General features: G+C 40.1%; 1 protein-coding gene across 3 annotated transcripts; it reads right to left on the bottom strand.

Moving 5' to 3' along the window:
* Positions 1-1,662: 1,662 nt before the first annotated feature.
* On the bottom strand, positions 1,663-11,934 carry LOC118387728 (leukemia inhibitory factor receptor-like). Of its 3 annotated transcripts, XM_035776393.2 has the most exons (18): positions 11,680-11,934; positions 11,498-11,582; positions 10,151-10,351; positions 9,865-10,034; positions 9,591-9,744; positions 9,212-9,466; positions 8,926-9,052; positions 8,640-8,776; positions 8,397-8,533; positions 8,151-8,304; positions 7,934-7,995; positions 5,563-5,941; positions 4,922-5,023; positions 4,660-4,824; positions 4,406-4,531; positions 4,231-4,324; positions 2,364-2,430; positions 1,663-2,249 (listed from the first exon to the last, which is right to left on the bottom strand). In XM_035776393.2, exons 3-18 carry the CDS (start codon positions 10,215-10,217, stop codon positions 1,794-1,796), a joined length of 2,652 nt encoding a protein of 883 aa, XP_035632286.1. In that variant the 5' UTR covers positions 10,218-10,351; positions 11,498-11,582; positions 11,680-11,934; the 3' UTR covers positions 1,663-1,793. The 3 variants fall into 3 exon arrangements, with proteins under 3 accessions (XP_035632286.1, XP_035632284.1, XP_052381776.1); XM_035776391.2 differs by lacking the exons at positions 11,498-11,582; positions 11,680-11,934 and adding an exon at positions 10,635-11,348; XM_052525816.1 differs by lacking the exons at positions 9,865-10,034; positions 11,498-11,582; positions 11,680-11,934 and having other exon boundaries at positions 10,151-10,288.
* Between the last annotated feature and the right edge of the window lie 5,043 nt (positions 11,935-16,977).

Below are 16,977 nucleotides of genomic sequence, written 5' to 3'. Positions count from 1 at the left end.
GGGAATTGAATAACTGCAGTTGACATAGCTAAGTAAATGGAAGAATACTCTTATTGCAATGTGGATGGCTCTTAAAAGAGCCTTTGGTTGTGCAGTGTAGTCTATGGTGTTGCCAAGGAACAGAACCCTCTTCAAAGAAGTAGGAGGTGAATATCTCCCGCACGCGGAATGCCTCTCTTGCTGCGTTGTTGGATCCCATCCTTGAAACATCCTGCAGAGCAGCAGACTTCTCCTCTGGCACAGTGGCGAGCTGCAGATCCCCTCCTGGTCCTCGTGTCCATCCTCATGAAGTTACGCAGGACACAGGTAGCCTTCACACACCTGAATTCCTCAAGGAGGCAGGCCCAGATGGCCCTGGTCACCCAACCTTGCAGTGCCCTACACGGTAACTGTAGGCAATCGTTTTGAAGGAATCTCCATTTACAAGATATCTGTAGGAATATGGAAGATAATGTCATTATTAGACTTTTACATCAACAGATCATTGTGGATTACTAAAGTATAATATCCCTTACAACAAAGCATGAGAACAAAGCATGAGAACATTGAAGTGATAGATGCATGGGCACACACATGTGCATGTGTAGCATGTGACAATAACAGGATCATAACAAGGATAGCATCACAAATGAATACCACTCGAGGCTTAATGAGGAGTTGATCATTTGAAGGCAAAAACAGAAATGTGCTCCCCTTTGAGTCCCCAGGACCAGGACTGAGAACCACTGCTCTTCATTGGGACCTCTTCATCCGTAGACAGGCTTTCAGAGCTCTCTTCATCTGAGGACAGAAAAACGCGCAAGAAACAGACTTCATTATACTGAAATTACATTGCACTGAATATTATGTTACTTTTACCTCCGTCCTCACTTCTAGGGACTGGAACTACACAAAATAACCTGCCCTATCCAGAATAACCTACTCTCTCACTTTGAAAGTTGGGGCTGCTAAAAATGATCCTTTCACCCTCCTCCATGGCATTTGGAGTTTGTTTTTTACAGTGATAAATACATCAATATAGTTAGCTAATATGAAGTTGGGTAACGTTAACTGGTGACATTTAATTCGCTTAACAGTATGTCTAGCTAGCCAACTAGCTAGCTCATTTGCGTTAGCCTGCACTGTAACAATTTTTATGTTTTACATTTTCGAAATGTATTTACCTTACTTACTTGAATAGGTTCTCCCAGCCATGTCGATAATTGTAAACGTTTGTCACCAGAGCGTTTTAGACCATATTACTATTGAACTATTTACCCATTTAATAACCAGACCTTCATACAAATTTGCTATGCTGAATTCTTGACGCACAATCGATCGAATATGCTGCCAGAAAAAAAGCCGGTGTGAAATAGCTAGTTAAAATTAGTTGGGTGAGCGCTAGCGTTTCAATCGGTGACGTCACTCGCTCTGAGACTAGAAGTAGTTGCTCCCCTTGCACTGCAAGGGGTAACGGTGCTTCGAGGGAGACTGTTGTTGATGTGTGCAGAAGGTCCCTGGTTTTGGCGAAGAGAAGGACAGAAGCAACACTTACTGTTACATAATAACTCATCCTGTATCTATCAAAACATTTCCGCTGTCATATAAATATTTCACATAAAGCAACATATCAAGTCATCAGAGAGAAGTGCACTTAAATAAATACAGGTACAGCAGTTCATTATTTCTGTTTGATAAGCCACTTTTATTTCCAGCAGTGCAATCATGGCCCAATCAAAATCTTAATTGGTGGTCTTAGCTGTGTTAGTGCTGGAATTGAGTGGAGCTGAAGGAAATAGGGCTGCCCAGAAGTTCTACTCCTGGAGAGGAGAGCTGTCTTCTATGTGACACTGGAACTTGTAACTCCGGGAATCAGTCTCAAAAGGCACATAAGACATGGTGTTGTGTAGTTCAGGGTTAGGACAGGAGAAAGAGTTCATATCCGGCTCATATCCCACAGACTGTCCCATATCTAAACTAGCCTGTACTTCTAGGTTGTATGAGGGGTTCTGAATTATTGTGCCTGAGAGTTGAGAGAATGGGGTCGCCATCGTGTGAGGAGAGAAGGTGAAGTGTCCTGAAGTGGTCTTGGTGAGGAGCTGGTTGTAGTATCCATGCAGAGCTGGGACATCGGAGTTTGTGTTGGTTAAGGCACCCTTTCCAGCATTGTTATCTAGTACAGCTTCTCCAGACTGCTCTCGGTTGCACACTATATCAATCTCACTGGGTTGACATGGATCCACATAGAGGATTTGGCGGCCATTGCTCTCCTGGAAAACAAGAAAAACGTTCATATCAGGATATACTCTACCTGCAGCAAGTACTGCTTTCTAGTCTAGAGTGCTTATATGCAAAAACAAGATGGAGTGGGACCGAGGACCTACCAGTGGAGCCAACCATTCCTCCTTCCATACTGGCTGTGGAATTTTAGGAAACAGGTTCTCTTTCACACTGTTGACATGAAGAAAATAAATGGTTGATAAAATAGTAATATGGACAGGTCCTGGAAAAAATAACAGCCAGTGGGATGGGCACTGTCTTTGTAACAGCATTTTATGACAAACATATCATGAATATTTTCAAGAGCAGTTTGTAACATTGCAAAAATCTGAAACTGTTTGTCCAAAAATTATGCAGAAAAGCTAATCCATGCTTTCGTCACTTCAAAATTAGACTGCTGTGAGACCAGGCTGTACTGAAATGCTCTACTCTCCGGCTACACTTCTGGTCATCTATGAACATTTGAACATCTTGAAGAACAATCTTGCCTAAATGGCCATGTACTCTTACAATCTCCACCTGGCACAGCCAGAAGAGGACAGGCCACCCCTCTGAGCCTGGTTCCTCTCTAGGTTTCTTTCTAGGGTCCTTCCTTTCTAGGGAGTTTTTCCTAGCCACCGTGCTTTAATATCTACATTGCTTCCTCTTTGGGGGTTTAGTCTGAGTATTTGTATACTAACGTTGTGACAACTGCTGATGTAAAAAGGGCTTTGGGTCGTTCCACCTTAAAAAGCACATCTCAGATTGTTCTGAAATCGTTTCTGTTGTTAGAGACAGACAAGATTAGTATTCCTGCAACATTGTTTTGTAAAAATATAATTTGATCTCCGAAAAATTGAGCTAATTGATTGCATACAAATTGCCCATTTTAATTGATAGGATTCATATATTATTTAATATAGTACCTAACATCATATTTAGACCAAACGTCTTTCTAACAATGAGACCGACATGAGGAATCCAAAGGAACGGTCAAAAGTCACCTACAGACACCCCACACCAATCCCAAACCAAAAGGTATATATTATCACTTCTCTGTGTCTGACTAGTTGTATGGAGCTGCAGCTCTGAGTGTTGTTTCTTCATCCTATGTAATATATTCTCAGTGAATTTTGTAATGTTTTTTCCCCCTGTTCAGAGAAATTAGTCATTGAAGTTGTTAGGTTTCTGTCCCATCCTATATTCTCATATTACTGGTTTCTGACCACTAGATGCTGCTGTTCCTATCATTAGGTGAAACAGTTAGAAGATCCCCCCTGAATGTTAAAGGGAGTTCACCCAAATTACAAAATGATATTGGTTTCCTTACCCTGTAAGCAGTCTATTGGCAAATGTTGACAGCAACCCATGCTTTGTTTTTTTTGGCCAATGTTTCATATGTTAACTTTTGGCATTTGTGACACAAATCCAATGCAAGTAAATGGTACCTATATTAGCATTTTCACACTTCAAATCATCCTAAAGTATCTAAACATGTATTGTGTAACTCAATGATGTTAATTATAGATGGGGAGGGGGGGTTGGTTGGTTGGTTCTTTAAAAAAAGTTTAAAATAAAAAAAAACATCACCTAATAGCAGGAATAGCACCCTCTACTAGTCAGAACCCGGTAATATCAGAATACATGATGGGACAGAAACATAGGTGGCGTTTGACCATTCATTGTTAGATAAAAAAGTTTGGTCCAAATCAGATGTTAGGTTCTATATTTATTAAATATTTTTTGAATCCTATAAATTAAAATGTACGTGCAGTACAATCAGTTAAGCTTTATTTCTCAGATATGTAATTATATTTGAACAAAATAATATTGCACAAATGCAAATCTTATCTGTTTCTAACTACAGAAACAATTACCGAACAATCTGAAATTGTGGGTGTCTTGGCTTTCTGAAATGACATGGAACAACCCACTTTATAAAATTACATTTGATTGATTGATTGGTTGACATGACAGTAAACATGTTCCTACCATTTCCAGTTTCTGTAGCATAAGATGGTGACCAGAGCGAGGAGACAGGCAGCTGAACCCAGGGAAATGATCATCACTGTGATCAACTGATCAGCTGTGGAATGAAGTCAGAAAGTTACAGCTTTTTACAAAGCAGCAGCAATAAAAATACACAACTGAATAGGTCAGGACATACTCTGGGGGTTCATCTGGAGGAAGACTGGTGAAGAGTCTCCGCCCTCCCCTACTGATGTGAGGGCCTTCACTGTGAATCTGTAGGAGCTGACGGGTATGCCTGTCAGATTCTTGGCCCCAGGCTCATCTGGCCATCATAGCAGGCAATGATCCAAAAAGAAGAAAGTGGGAAAAAAAGAAATCAGCAAGATATGATTACATTTAATCAATTTGTCTCTGAATACTGTAAATCTTCTCTGGGCATGTGTTCCATACCTGTAGTGACATTGCAAATTCTCATACTGGAAGTATCAAAGTAGTATATGATGTAACCATGAATGAACGCCGTCTGATTCTCCGGGGGAATACCAGTCCATGAGATCAGAACCGTGTCCGAACCATGCTGTTCTGCAGCCAACCTCTGAATCGGTCCTTTTGGAACTATGTAGCAAAGATAGAGATGGATGGTCAAATACTATAGCAAGAGGAAAGAGAATGAAGAATTCTGGATTTATAAGTCAGAAGAGTGGATACTTACGGCACTCTTTTACATAGCCCTCCCTTCTCTCCCATAGCTCTGGAGCCCCTGGAGTACAGGCAAAGATGGAGAGTGTGTACCTCACCCCCTCTTCAAAGCTAGCTGGGTGTGAGAAACCGCAACAAGGGCATGAAGGTATACATATTCTTCACGAACCAAACTCCAAAGGTATTACAATAACTATTAAAAAGCATTTACCTTGTGACATGGTGTTTGAGCAATTTCAGCCTGACCTGGTTTCAAATACTATTTCAAACATCTCAATTACTTTCACATACATTTTGAAGTAAGTATTCCGATATTTTTTATTATAAAAGACAAGTAGTTGAATATTGGAAGGTATCTGGAAATACACAAATATACTGACAAAAAAACAACAACACTCCCATGCATTTAACCCAGGTATTAGAAAATAGTATTTAAAATAATTACTTGAAAACACTTTCAAATAGTAGGCTATTTAATGGACATAATTTCGAAATACTTTCAAATACTGCCAATAGTAGTAGCGGATTCGGGAGACATTATTTAAAAATACTCAACTACACAGGAAATAAGTATTTAAATAACAAAAAAAATCTAATACATGTGTTTGAACCTAGATCTCATTTCAACATCCCCTTACTGAGATGGCATCTTACCTGATTGGATTCTGGCCCTGGTTATACCAGCTGGTACCTTCACCCACTCCACTCTGCATTTTTTATGTGTGGGACACCAGTCCACCACGTAGCCACAGCTAGAATTGGGGCTAGCGGACCAGGATAGGTTAAACCCACCATCACTGCCAACAATTTTCATGGAGCTTTTACTTCTGTGAGGAAGTCTAGGAATAATGATTATCGAGGGAAGGGAGCTGCCAGCAGAGTTTTTGGCTGTAACTGTGACCCTATGCCCCTCATCAGTGGATCGATCACTGATGAGAAAGTCATTCTGAGGTGGATGGAGAATTGTCTCCTGCCTTCCCCAGGTCACCTCATAGTCCTTGATCTGCCCATGACTCTGATTAACTGTAAGGGGCTAAAGAGAAAGGGATGAATATCATAATCTATTTGATATAATTCATAATGGGCTCCAAAATTACTGGCACCCCTGACTAGCAATGCACAAACAATACTTTAAAAAAATATAAACAATATAATTATAGAGAAACTCAAAATACCAACATGTGAGAAATACTGTACTTTATTAATGTTTCAATGGAACCAACCAAAATCATTCAATTATTTAATACAAAATAAATGTAACCAAAATCAAGGTTTCATAATTATTGGCACTCCTTATTTAGTACTTAGTGCAACCACCTCTGGCAAGGATAACAGCATGGAGTCTTTCCTTTAATGTTTGACAAGGTTAAGGAACACATTTGGAGGGATTTTGGACCATTCTTCTTTGCAGATCCTTTCAAAATCCTTCACATTCTTGGGTTTGCGCTTATCAACTGCCCTCTTCCACTCAGCCCACAGGTTTTCGATTGGATTGAGGTCCGGCGACTGATTTTGATGTCACAGAAACATTTCTGTGTGGATCTTGAGGTATGTTTCGGGTCATTGTCTTGTTGGAAAATCCACTTACGGCCAAGTCCCAGCCTTCTGGCAGAGGCAACCAGATTGTCAGCCAAAATTGCCTGATACTTAGTAGAATTCATTATGCCATCAATCTTAACCAGTGCCCCTGGACCTCTGGAATTAAAACAGCCACAAAACATCACTGACCCCCCTCCATATTTCACCGTGGGTATGAGGTGCCTCTCCTTGTATGCATCTCTGTTTTGACGCCAAACATGCCGATGCTGTATATGACCAAAACGTTAAATTTTGGTCTCATCTGACCAGAGCACCTTCTTCCAGTCATAATTTAAATTATGTTTGGCAAACTCCAAGCGGTTGCGTCTGTGTCTTGGGGTCAGAAAGGGCTTTCTTCTGGCAACCCTTCCAAAGAGCCTGTGAGGTGGCGTCTGATGGTGCTTTTTGAAACCTGGTGACCTCAAGACGCCACCAAGGCCTACAATTCTTTCACAGTGATTCTTGGGGATTTTGTTGCTTCTCTCACTATCCTACTCCCTATCCTGGGGGGCAAAATGTATTTGCGTCCTCTACCCGTGAGGTTTTCAACTGTTCCATATCTTCTGAGTTTTCTAATAATTGCCCTGACAGTGCTCAGTGGTATATTCAATCGTTTGTGGATCTTCTTGTAGCCATTACCAGATTTATGAAGGTCTATGACCATAGGTCTCTTTTGAACTGCTAGTTCTTTTGTTTTCTTCATGTTGTTGGATGACAGCGTTATATTGCATGTGTGTTACCTCTTTTTTTATACCCTAGTGAAACAGGAAGTGATGTAATGGCTCAATATAGTTCCTTAAGACTTAGATAAACTTAAATAAGTGGAATTTAATTAGTGGTTTAATTTTGGTAGATGTTATTTACAATTATCTTTAAGGGTGCCATTAATTGTGAAACCTTGATTTGGAGGACATAGATTTTTAACTAAATTAATAAATTATTTTGGTTGGTTCCATTGAAACATTAATAAAGTACAGTATTTCTCACATGTTGGCATTTTGAGTTTCTCTATAATTATATTATTTATATTTGTTTAAGCATTGTTTGTGCATTGCCAGTCAAGGGTGCCAGTAATTTTGGAGCCCACTGTATCTATTAAAGTCTTGATTATCAGCCCAGTCACCTAATGTGCTATACTTAAGCAATAAGGCCCGAGGGGGTGTGGTAATATGGCCAATATACCACGACTAAGGGCTGTTCTTAGGCACAATGCAAAGCGGAATGTCTGGATACAGCCTTTTGCCGTGGTATATTGGCAATATACCACAAACCCCAAGGTGCCTTATTGCTATTATAAACTGATAACCAACGTAAAAAATAAACGTTTTGTTATACCCGTGGCTGTCAGCCAGTCAGCATTCAGGCCATAAACCACCCAGCTTATAATGTAGTATGACCAATAGCACATAATGTATAATATATAGTGTACACAATCTTCAAAACTTACTTTCCATAGTATCATGGTTTGGTTCCCTTCAATCTGCATCCATACATCTAACATTTCAGGAACTGGGGACAAAAAGAAGACACATGATGACATAACAATTGTGAACTTTATGTAATCAAATACAATCCACACATACGGTGTGTGTTTGAACGGTCTTCCTTTTTACCCGTATTTAAAAACGTGTGTCCATGTAGCTGCATATGGATTGGATACTCACTGTCCTCCTCGGTTTTGAAGGTGCTACCTTCGCTCCAGTCGCCCCATTTCCAGAAGTGCTGTTTCAATCCACAACACACCTGCACTGTGTATGTCTGGGCAGGTGCTAGGCCATGTAAAACTACTGACCTAAGACCTATGCCAGAAAAGTTCCTCTGTGAATAGAGTGTAAATGGGCATAGCATTAGTATTACCTAGTTAATAACTCTATTGTCCATTGTATTGTAGGTGTCCTACTGTAACTTACCACGTCTATGTGCCCACTATGGTTCAGCTGTACTTGGCAAACCATTAATAGTATATGGTACTGCTGTCTTTCCCACTGCCACTGAACACTGGCATTCACACCTGAAGCCACCACTTCCATGGGAGCTAGTAAACGCACTGGAAGGTAGAACCTCAACATTCAATGGCCTTGTAAATCAATATACTAAGAGTAAGGAATAGATTCATATGCAGTGTGTGAGGTGCTGCAATCACACTAATGTACCTCTTTTCTTCAGGTCTGCTGTGTCTCTGAGCTCCAGTGTGCCGAGCGGGTTTCTGGCAGTCAATGTCCAATTCCTCTCCCCCTGATCCACTCGTACTGTTTGGTAGCAGTTTGAGACTGTTCTGTTTGGACAAGCTCTGAAGAATACATGGACAGAGAATGTCACCTCCAGTGATTATTACACAATACTAACAATATCATGGCCTGGGTAGAACTGTTGGTGAATAAATTATTGCATTGGAGCTACTAGAGTGTGTGGCTTTTTCTTTTTGTTATAGTACTGTACCTTCCATTCAGGTCATAACGAGTCATCCTCTGTTTAGTCAGGTTGGTGGCCCTCCCTGTGTCCCAGTGACAATCCACTGACTCCAGGTCTCGGGTCTCACACACAAGGTTCCTGTCCCCAGGGGGGTCTGGGGGGGGATTATAGGATCTATATGTTTGAACACATCCCATATCCATTATGATTACATTCAAATGATGCTGTAAACTGTACAGTATGGCAAGGAACTACAGAGCTGTTTAGCTGCTTAGATTGGTAAGAGGGAGGCTTAAAAGAAGTTTATACTTACATCCCACGTAAACACAGGTGCCATACAGAGGTGAATTACAATAGACATTGATGCAACTGGGCGGAGAGGGAGACTGCATATGCACCACCATGGCATAACTCTGGTCAATGATGTGGGTTGTGTTCATTAGAATGTTGTTGTATTTCATGTATTCAAGTCTCTGCCCTGGCCCAAGAATACAGCAGAAAGTAAAGTTGCTATCGACTTGAACCACGCTGCTTTTTGGGAAAACCTGTGGATGTGATGAGGCCCTCCCTGCAGAAAAAAAATAAGGTTACGGGTGTGAAGGAACAACATTGTTTGTGTGTACTGTGTGTGTGTGTGTGTGTGTATACATGCCTGAGTGTGATTATGCGTTAATTGAAATAAAAACACCAACCAGTGATGGTCAGTAGGGGGCTCCATTGACTGGTGTAGTTCTGGTATCGAGAGCGGAGCCTCACTGAGTGGGAGGTGCACTCTAGGGGTAAAGCCGAGGTCCAACTCCAGTGGTATTTCCTGCTGGCGAGGGCTTGTCTCACATCCACAGCTTCCTGAGGACATCAACACCCACAACCAGCCACTCATACTTCTATATAGTAACCTTGGAATTGTGTCCGGTGGTAATAAGGTCCATAGTAGTAATGTGCGTAATTGATTTGGCAAACACTCACACTGTGTACTTCAGTCATATTGACTGTTAAGAGAACCTCCACATCATAAATCAGTTTGTCCGGTACTCTGGAGGAAGATGGGTCATCTTCCCATGTTACAGATATCCTCTGGTCTTTTAGGTCATAATTCACACTCACATTCTGAGGTCCAGAAAGCAGGACACCTGGAGCTACATAGGTATAGCTTGTTACAGTATGCATGATGACAATGCAATTCAACATCACATACTGTACAGTTCTGTATCAGTCAAAACCTATTGATAAAATTATAACGTTTTGGACTTACCATCTTGACCATTTTGTTCTTGGAGGCTTGAGAGGAACAGTGAAGCCCATAGCAGGAAAACCAACATGATGTTACTCCCATAAAATATGCTGTGGTGAGGTGTTGGTCTATAGTCAGCCTCAGTAGTTTCTGGTCGGGATAGTTGTTGGGTTTGCCCATAGACTGGTTGGTTGTTTAGCAACAAAACCAAAGAGTGTGCAACTATGGGGCAAAACAGACGGGGTTGGCTTAGATTCTTGACAACAAGTAAACTTTTCGTCTCCAATGTTTATTGAAAACATGATTACAATTTCACAATGAGCACTTATTTGTTAATTATTTATGTATTTTTTTTTTTTTTACACTGAGCACTTGTCTCAAATACATCCTTAGTTGTTGGTTAGCTAGCTAGCAATAATGGAATTGACATTCAATCAGTCAAAACACTTCAAAACAAGACATGGTATCAAGAACAAGCTGAAACTAGCTAAAAAGAGTCACTTACAATTCCCCACATGGTTGTTGGTAGCTATCTGGCCACCCAGAATCACAACTCACAGACTGTCCTGCCCCACTGAAGAGTGCGCTTCGTTTTCGTAACGTTGTCAGCTAACCCACTATACCACGAGTTTGTATCCTCAGAAAAAAAATTAAAGTGTGGTTCTTTTAGGCTGGCCAACGTGCTGTACTACAAAGATACAGCTTGGCAAAGCGTTGGGAACTGGAGGAGTTGTTAGGGGGAGGTCTTTCTTGTAAAAGCAATGTTGAAAAAAATATAAGTTTGGCACATTGACATTTTTCTCCAGGCTGACGTTTTTCTTGCTAAATCGTTTAGTGAAAACATGACACAATAAAGGAAATCCTATCTATCATGAAAGTCATAGGATCAGACTGCTTTTTAGACATAAAGAAAAGGTTGAGAAAGCGAAACCCCTCTCTCATCGGCTGACAGATTGGTATAACACATTGTGATTAGTCGATACGTAAATTACTTAACCGAGGTAAAAACAGTTTCAAGTTGGATATTCGCGCTTTCAAACCACTTGAGCCACGGACTCCAAATAAGTGTCATGATGTTGGAAAAATTACGCACAACATTGCACAGGTCTTATATTCCCGATTTGGACATTAATTCGCTTTCCAAAGCTAATAAAGATGTGGGAATGTGAGCAGCATTTTGTATCCCTAGTTTAATTCGGTAGGGAGCGTAAACAAAGAACAACGTTCTTTTACATTCGAATTTCAATAGCTACTTGGTCATGTGACCTACTGACTTCAAACAAAGCGTAACACGTTATAAATAATATCAAATATCAATGCAATATGACAAATTAGCCATCCATTGTGTTATATCATAAATTGTCTTACATGTTACTAAACAAGTCAGTCTTTGGGCCACATCCAGGTTCTTTATCAGTGGCACACATGAAGCAGTTGTTGGCTTTGTTGAACTCTGAAATCATAGGCATGAACTGAACATATGGTTGTCCCACACAACTACATAAAAATAAAGAATTTACATTTACTTTGAATTAAATGTCATTACATACCAGACATTTTTAGTATATCCTCAGCCATTTCTTTTTGCAGTTGCTCCATGTGTTTTTGTGAAGGTTCTATGTCAATTTGGGAGGGGATGTTGGGGAAATTCTGTGCAACTTCCTTGGCCAACTACACTAAAAAGTAAGATTGAGTTTTTGACCTAATTGTCACATAACAGCTAACCCTTCATTATTGAAAATATAACTGTCAAACCTGCATTACAAAGACCCCACAGCTGAAGGTGTCCTGCTGCACGGTGTGAGTTATTTCCCCTCCTTTCCACTTTCCACCCAGTCCTTTCCATGACAGGATCTTCTCATTTTGAAGTATTCTGTTTTTTATGGAAACATAATGGAATTCTGATTAGTTATAGGCAAATTAATACACAGGACAAAATGGTATGCTGTTTTGTTTCTCACTATAATCTAGTAGAGGTAATTTCCTTTATGCCCCATTCTACACACAACCTAAATTATAGGCACTGAACCATTTACAGGACAATAATAAAAGTAGCATATAAGATCCAACCCTATCACAGAGTGAATAAATGTAGAGCGTTTGTAGACTTTAAGAAAAAAATATGAAGTGACAGTTTCATCAGTACGTGCTTAAAGAAAGTCATATCACATAGATCACAGATGTCAGTGCCCACCAAATCTATGACAATAGAGAATGAACTGTAAGCGCCAAAGTGTGTTAAAGTGTGTTTGTCAAAATAATATCTGAAAATGTCAGTTGTTGAACATAATACTTATATTTGCAATAGCAATTTATGATATATGCAGTTGAGGAATATTCCATGTGCCAACACTACATGTAGGACGGACATTCCCACATACAGTATACACATACATAGAGGCATTTTTCCGCTATGATTTTACCACTCAGAATCCAGAATGGATATGACAATGGGACCAGCACAGGACATAATACACCCTTACAACAATCTACGTCTCGATCTTCTTGACTTCTTATCTGGTAAACTACTACTGGGGGTCAAGAAAAGAGCCCCAATTAGGGGTTAGTGTACTCCAGTAAAAAAGGGCTGGTTTCGATTTAAAAATATTGCCCTGTGTCCCCGTTCATAGGGGCATGAGAGACTAGTCAGTGGTAGAATTGAGTTGGCACTTTATTGGCCCAAATACCCACAGACCCACAAGGTTGAGGTTACTCATGGATAGTAATTCGTTTATTTTTTATTTATTTTTTTGCTTGCATTGATGCAGTGTGTCTTCTAACTGGCGAAGAATAGGATCCAAAGTATCAGGTAGTATTTGTTTCCATATAGGAGGATGTCTCTCCTCATTCCTCTGGCACTTTAGTCAGACTGCCAAACTTTATGATGGCCCATTGAGTTCCCATTGACTAAGCACCACAGAGCCTATCAATAGAGAATACACAGGTCACCTGCATCAGGTCAAGCAAGTTCATTTAACATCTACTGATTTAGAACCAGAGTTACCACAAGTCAGCACAAAGACAACAGGAGTACTGCCTCCACTATTCCAGCACCATTTCAACTTAAACATTTGAACAGCATCAAATCAACAATACATTAAAAACAAACTTAGATACCAATAACAATTTAGTTCCATCAATGTTGCTACATATCATGTGACTGTCCATGGTACTGACTTCTGTGTAAAACTGACTCTCCCAACTTGTAGACTAGTTGAAAGCCAATGCTATCCTTCTCTGGTGTTTGCAGAACAGTCTGTGGCTCTGTCATACAGTACACTTTAAGTTTCTGTTGTAATAGGCTAGTTGCAAGCATTTTAGCGAGGTAGCCTAAGTTCCTCGCATGGGCTACAATTAACTAGTTAATGTGAGCCTACTAGGTTACATATGGAACTTTAATCCTCTCAGGTCAGTGGCACAACATATGCATTTTTGGTTCAGATCAGAATTGACATCATCACAGGCCTGTACAGAGAATTAAGGCCAAATCTCCATCCATGGTTTAGGAAAGAGGTTGATTTAGCAAGATAGCTACTGCAGGACATCAACATAAGCTGATCAGAAACAGACATTTATTTCAGAAAATGACATTTTGCTGCACCAGGACAACCCACAGTTGAGCTCAGCACATCGCTGATTGGCAAAAACAAATTATGAAGGGAGGCCAAATTCTTGCTGACATCAATCATACGCTATGGCGGTAAAATGTTATACTCTTTTGGTTGAAGAAACGTCAGATACATGGGCTACACATACTGAGACAGAGGGGCACTGATTCCTCGCTCAATGATTTCTCCAGTGAGGTTCAGCCACTTGCGAATTGATGGAAAATTCTGAACACAGATTAAATTTAATCTTTTTTTATTGGTCCAATAACACCACTGTTTAGGATTTTGACAACATGTAAGCAATATTTCTTCAATGTTTATAGAAAACAAATACATTGACCACTTTTCTCTCAAATAGATCATTACAGTTGGTTAGCTAGTGAATTTGAGCAATATTATCATTGACATGAAATCAGTCAAAACACTGTTGTGGGGAAAAAGTACCCAATTGTCTTGAGTAAAAGTATAGATTTATTTATGTGAAAGTCAGCCAGTAAAATACTACTTGAGTGAAAGTATTTGGTTTTAAATATACTTAAGTATCAAATGTAAATCCCTTAAAATTAATTAGATTAAGCAAACAGACAGCACCATTGTCTTGTTTTAAAAATGTACGGATATCCAGGGGCCCATTCCAACACTCAGATTATTTCCAAAAGATACATTTATGTTTAGTGAGTCTGCCAGGCCAGAGGCATTAGGGATGACTGTGTGTGCATTGTACAATATTTAGTTGAGGTTTAGGGTTAATGCTTTCAGTTTTAGAGCTGCAGTTTGTCCTAAATACTTTTAAGTGTTGCAGGGATTTAATTCGCTGTAGTAGCTGATGTGTATAGTGCTAAATCATCCACATACATACATACATACATACATACATACATACATACATACATACATACATACATACATACATACATACATACATACATACATACATACATACATACACACTGGCTTTACTCAAAGCCAAGGCATGTCATTAGCAAAGTTTGAAAAAGGGGCCTAGAATTCCTGATTCTACCTGGGTTGTTGGAGAGGCTTCCATTAAATAGAGCAGGGGGGTGCAATGCCGCATAAGTTTTTACATCAGCAGACTATGATACTGTCACACCCTGATCTGTTTCACCTGTCTTTGTGCTTGTCTCCACCCCCTCCAGATGATGCACATCTGGCCCCATTATCACCATTATACCTGTTTTTTGTCTGTTGCCAGTTCGTCTTGTCTTACCAGCGTGCCTTCCCGTGTTCCTGTTAAGTTCTGTTTCCGAGTTTTTCCCGGTTCTGACCATCCTGCCTGCCCTGATCCCGAGTCTGTCTGCCGTCATGTACCTGCCTGACTCTGACCTGATTACAAACCTGAGCCTGCCTGCTGTCCTGTACCTGCATGATAGATCATGTCAAAAGCTGCATTGAAGTCAAACAAAAGTCTACTATAGTGCCTTGTTGCAAACAGGATGCATGTTATTTATTAGGTTAGTATTGTGGAGTAACTACAATGTTGTGCCATCCTCAGTTTTCTCTTATCACAGCCATTAAACTCAAACTGTTTTTAAAGTCACCATTGGCCACATGGTGAAATCCCTCAGCGGTTTCCTTCCTCTCCGGCAACTAAGTTAGGAAGGACGCCTGTATCTCTTTGTAGTGATTGGGTGCTTTGATACACCATCCAAAGTGTAATTAATAACTAACCCATGCTCAAAGAGATATTGAAGGTCTGTTTTTTACTACCAATAGGTGCCCTTATGTGCTAGGCATTGTAAAATCTCCCTGAGGGACCTCACCAACAATTGTATGTGTGGGGTACAGAGATGAGGCAGTCATTAAACAATTGTGAGAAACTATTGCACACAGTCCATGCAACTTGTAACTTGTTATGCACATTTTACTCCTGAACTTATTTAGGCATGCCATAAATGGGTTGAATACTTATTGACTCAATACATTTCAGCTTTACATTATTAATTTTTACAAGTTCGAGAAACATAATTCCTCTGACATTGTGGGGTGTTGTGTGTTTAATTCAGCCTGTAACACAACAAAATGGTAAATTGAAGGGTGTGAATAATTTCTCAAGGTATTGTAGTTTTCATTTTACCCCAATTATATTTTGTGTGATTATGAAAGCTCTTGAGGATTTCAGAAATGTATCATGTGTTGTACTATGTTGGATAGTTGTCGAAAGGGGTTACAGAAGACGAAAATGCAGTGTCCCTCTTTTTTTCCTGAATTCACCTTACTATAGTTCTGCTAGGTGCCATTTATGTCCAAAAATTAACAGGATAACAGTACTACAAGAACCAGAGTCCTGCCTATCATACATACAGGTGGTCCCTAATGTAAACTGGATATCCTTCCTTCATTGGAAAAGCCTAGAAGAATGTCCCACTTTGTCCTATTTTCACCACCGTCCTATTTTAGCTAGCTACGGTTGGTAAAGCGTGACACAATTACAGAGTTTTTACATTTTATAAGCTTAACATCAAAACACAAATAGCTATGTATGTTTGGGGCGGCAGGGTAGCCTAGTGGTTAGAGCGTTGGACTAGTAACCGGAAGGTTGCAAGTTCAAATCCCCGAGCTGACAAGGTACAAATCTGTTGTTCTGCCCCTGAACAGGCAGTTAACCCACTATTCCTAGGCTGTCATTGAAAATAAGAATTTGTTCTTAACTGACTTGCCTGGTTAAATAAAGGTAAAAAAATAAAAATAAATGTCACTGATATTACTGTATGCCTTGTGGTGTGAGCTTCCTGTTTGAAGATTAAGATGGGCAAAAGAATAGACACTAGACAGAGGAACTCTGACTAGAATGCCAGCATCCTGGAGTCGAATCTTCACTGTTGACGTTGAGACTGGTGTTTTGCGGGTACTATTTAATGAAGCTGCCAGTTGAGGACTTGTGAGGAGTCTGTTTCTTAAACTTGATACTCTAATGTACCTGTCCCCTTTGCAGTTGTGCACCGGGGGCCTCCCACTCTTTCTATTCAGGTTAGAGCCAGTTTGCGTTGTTCTGTGAAGCGAGTATTACACAGCGTTGTACGAGATCTTCAGTTTCTTGGAAATTTCTCGCATGGAATAGCCTTCATTTCACAGAACAAGAATAGACTGACGAGTTTCAGAAGAAAGGCTTTGTTTCTGTTAATTTTGAGCCTGTAATCGAACCCACAAATGCTGATGCTCCAGATACTCAACTAGTCTAAAGAAGGGCAGTTTTATTGCTTCTTGTTAATGATGCAATCT

The sequence above is a fragment of the Oncorhynchus keta genome, chromosome 9, assembly GCF_023373465.1.
Source record: "Oncorhynchus keta strain PuntledgeMale-10-30-2019 chromosome 9, Oket_V2, whole genome shotgun sequence".
Lineage (NCBI taxonomy): Eukaryota > Metazoa > Chordata > Actinopteri > Salmoniformes > Salmonidae > Oncorhynchus > Oncorhynchus keta.
Note: the sequence above shows the minus strand (reverse complement) of the source record. Positions and strands in the feature narration are given on the sequence as shown.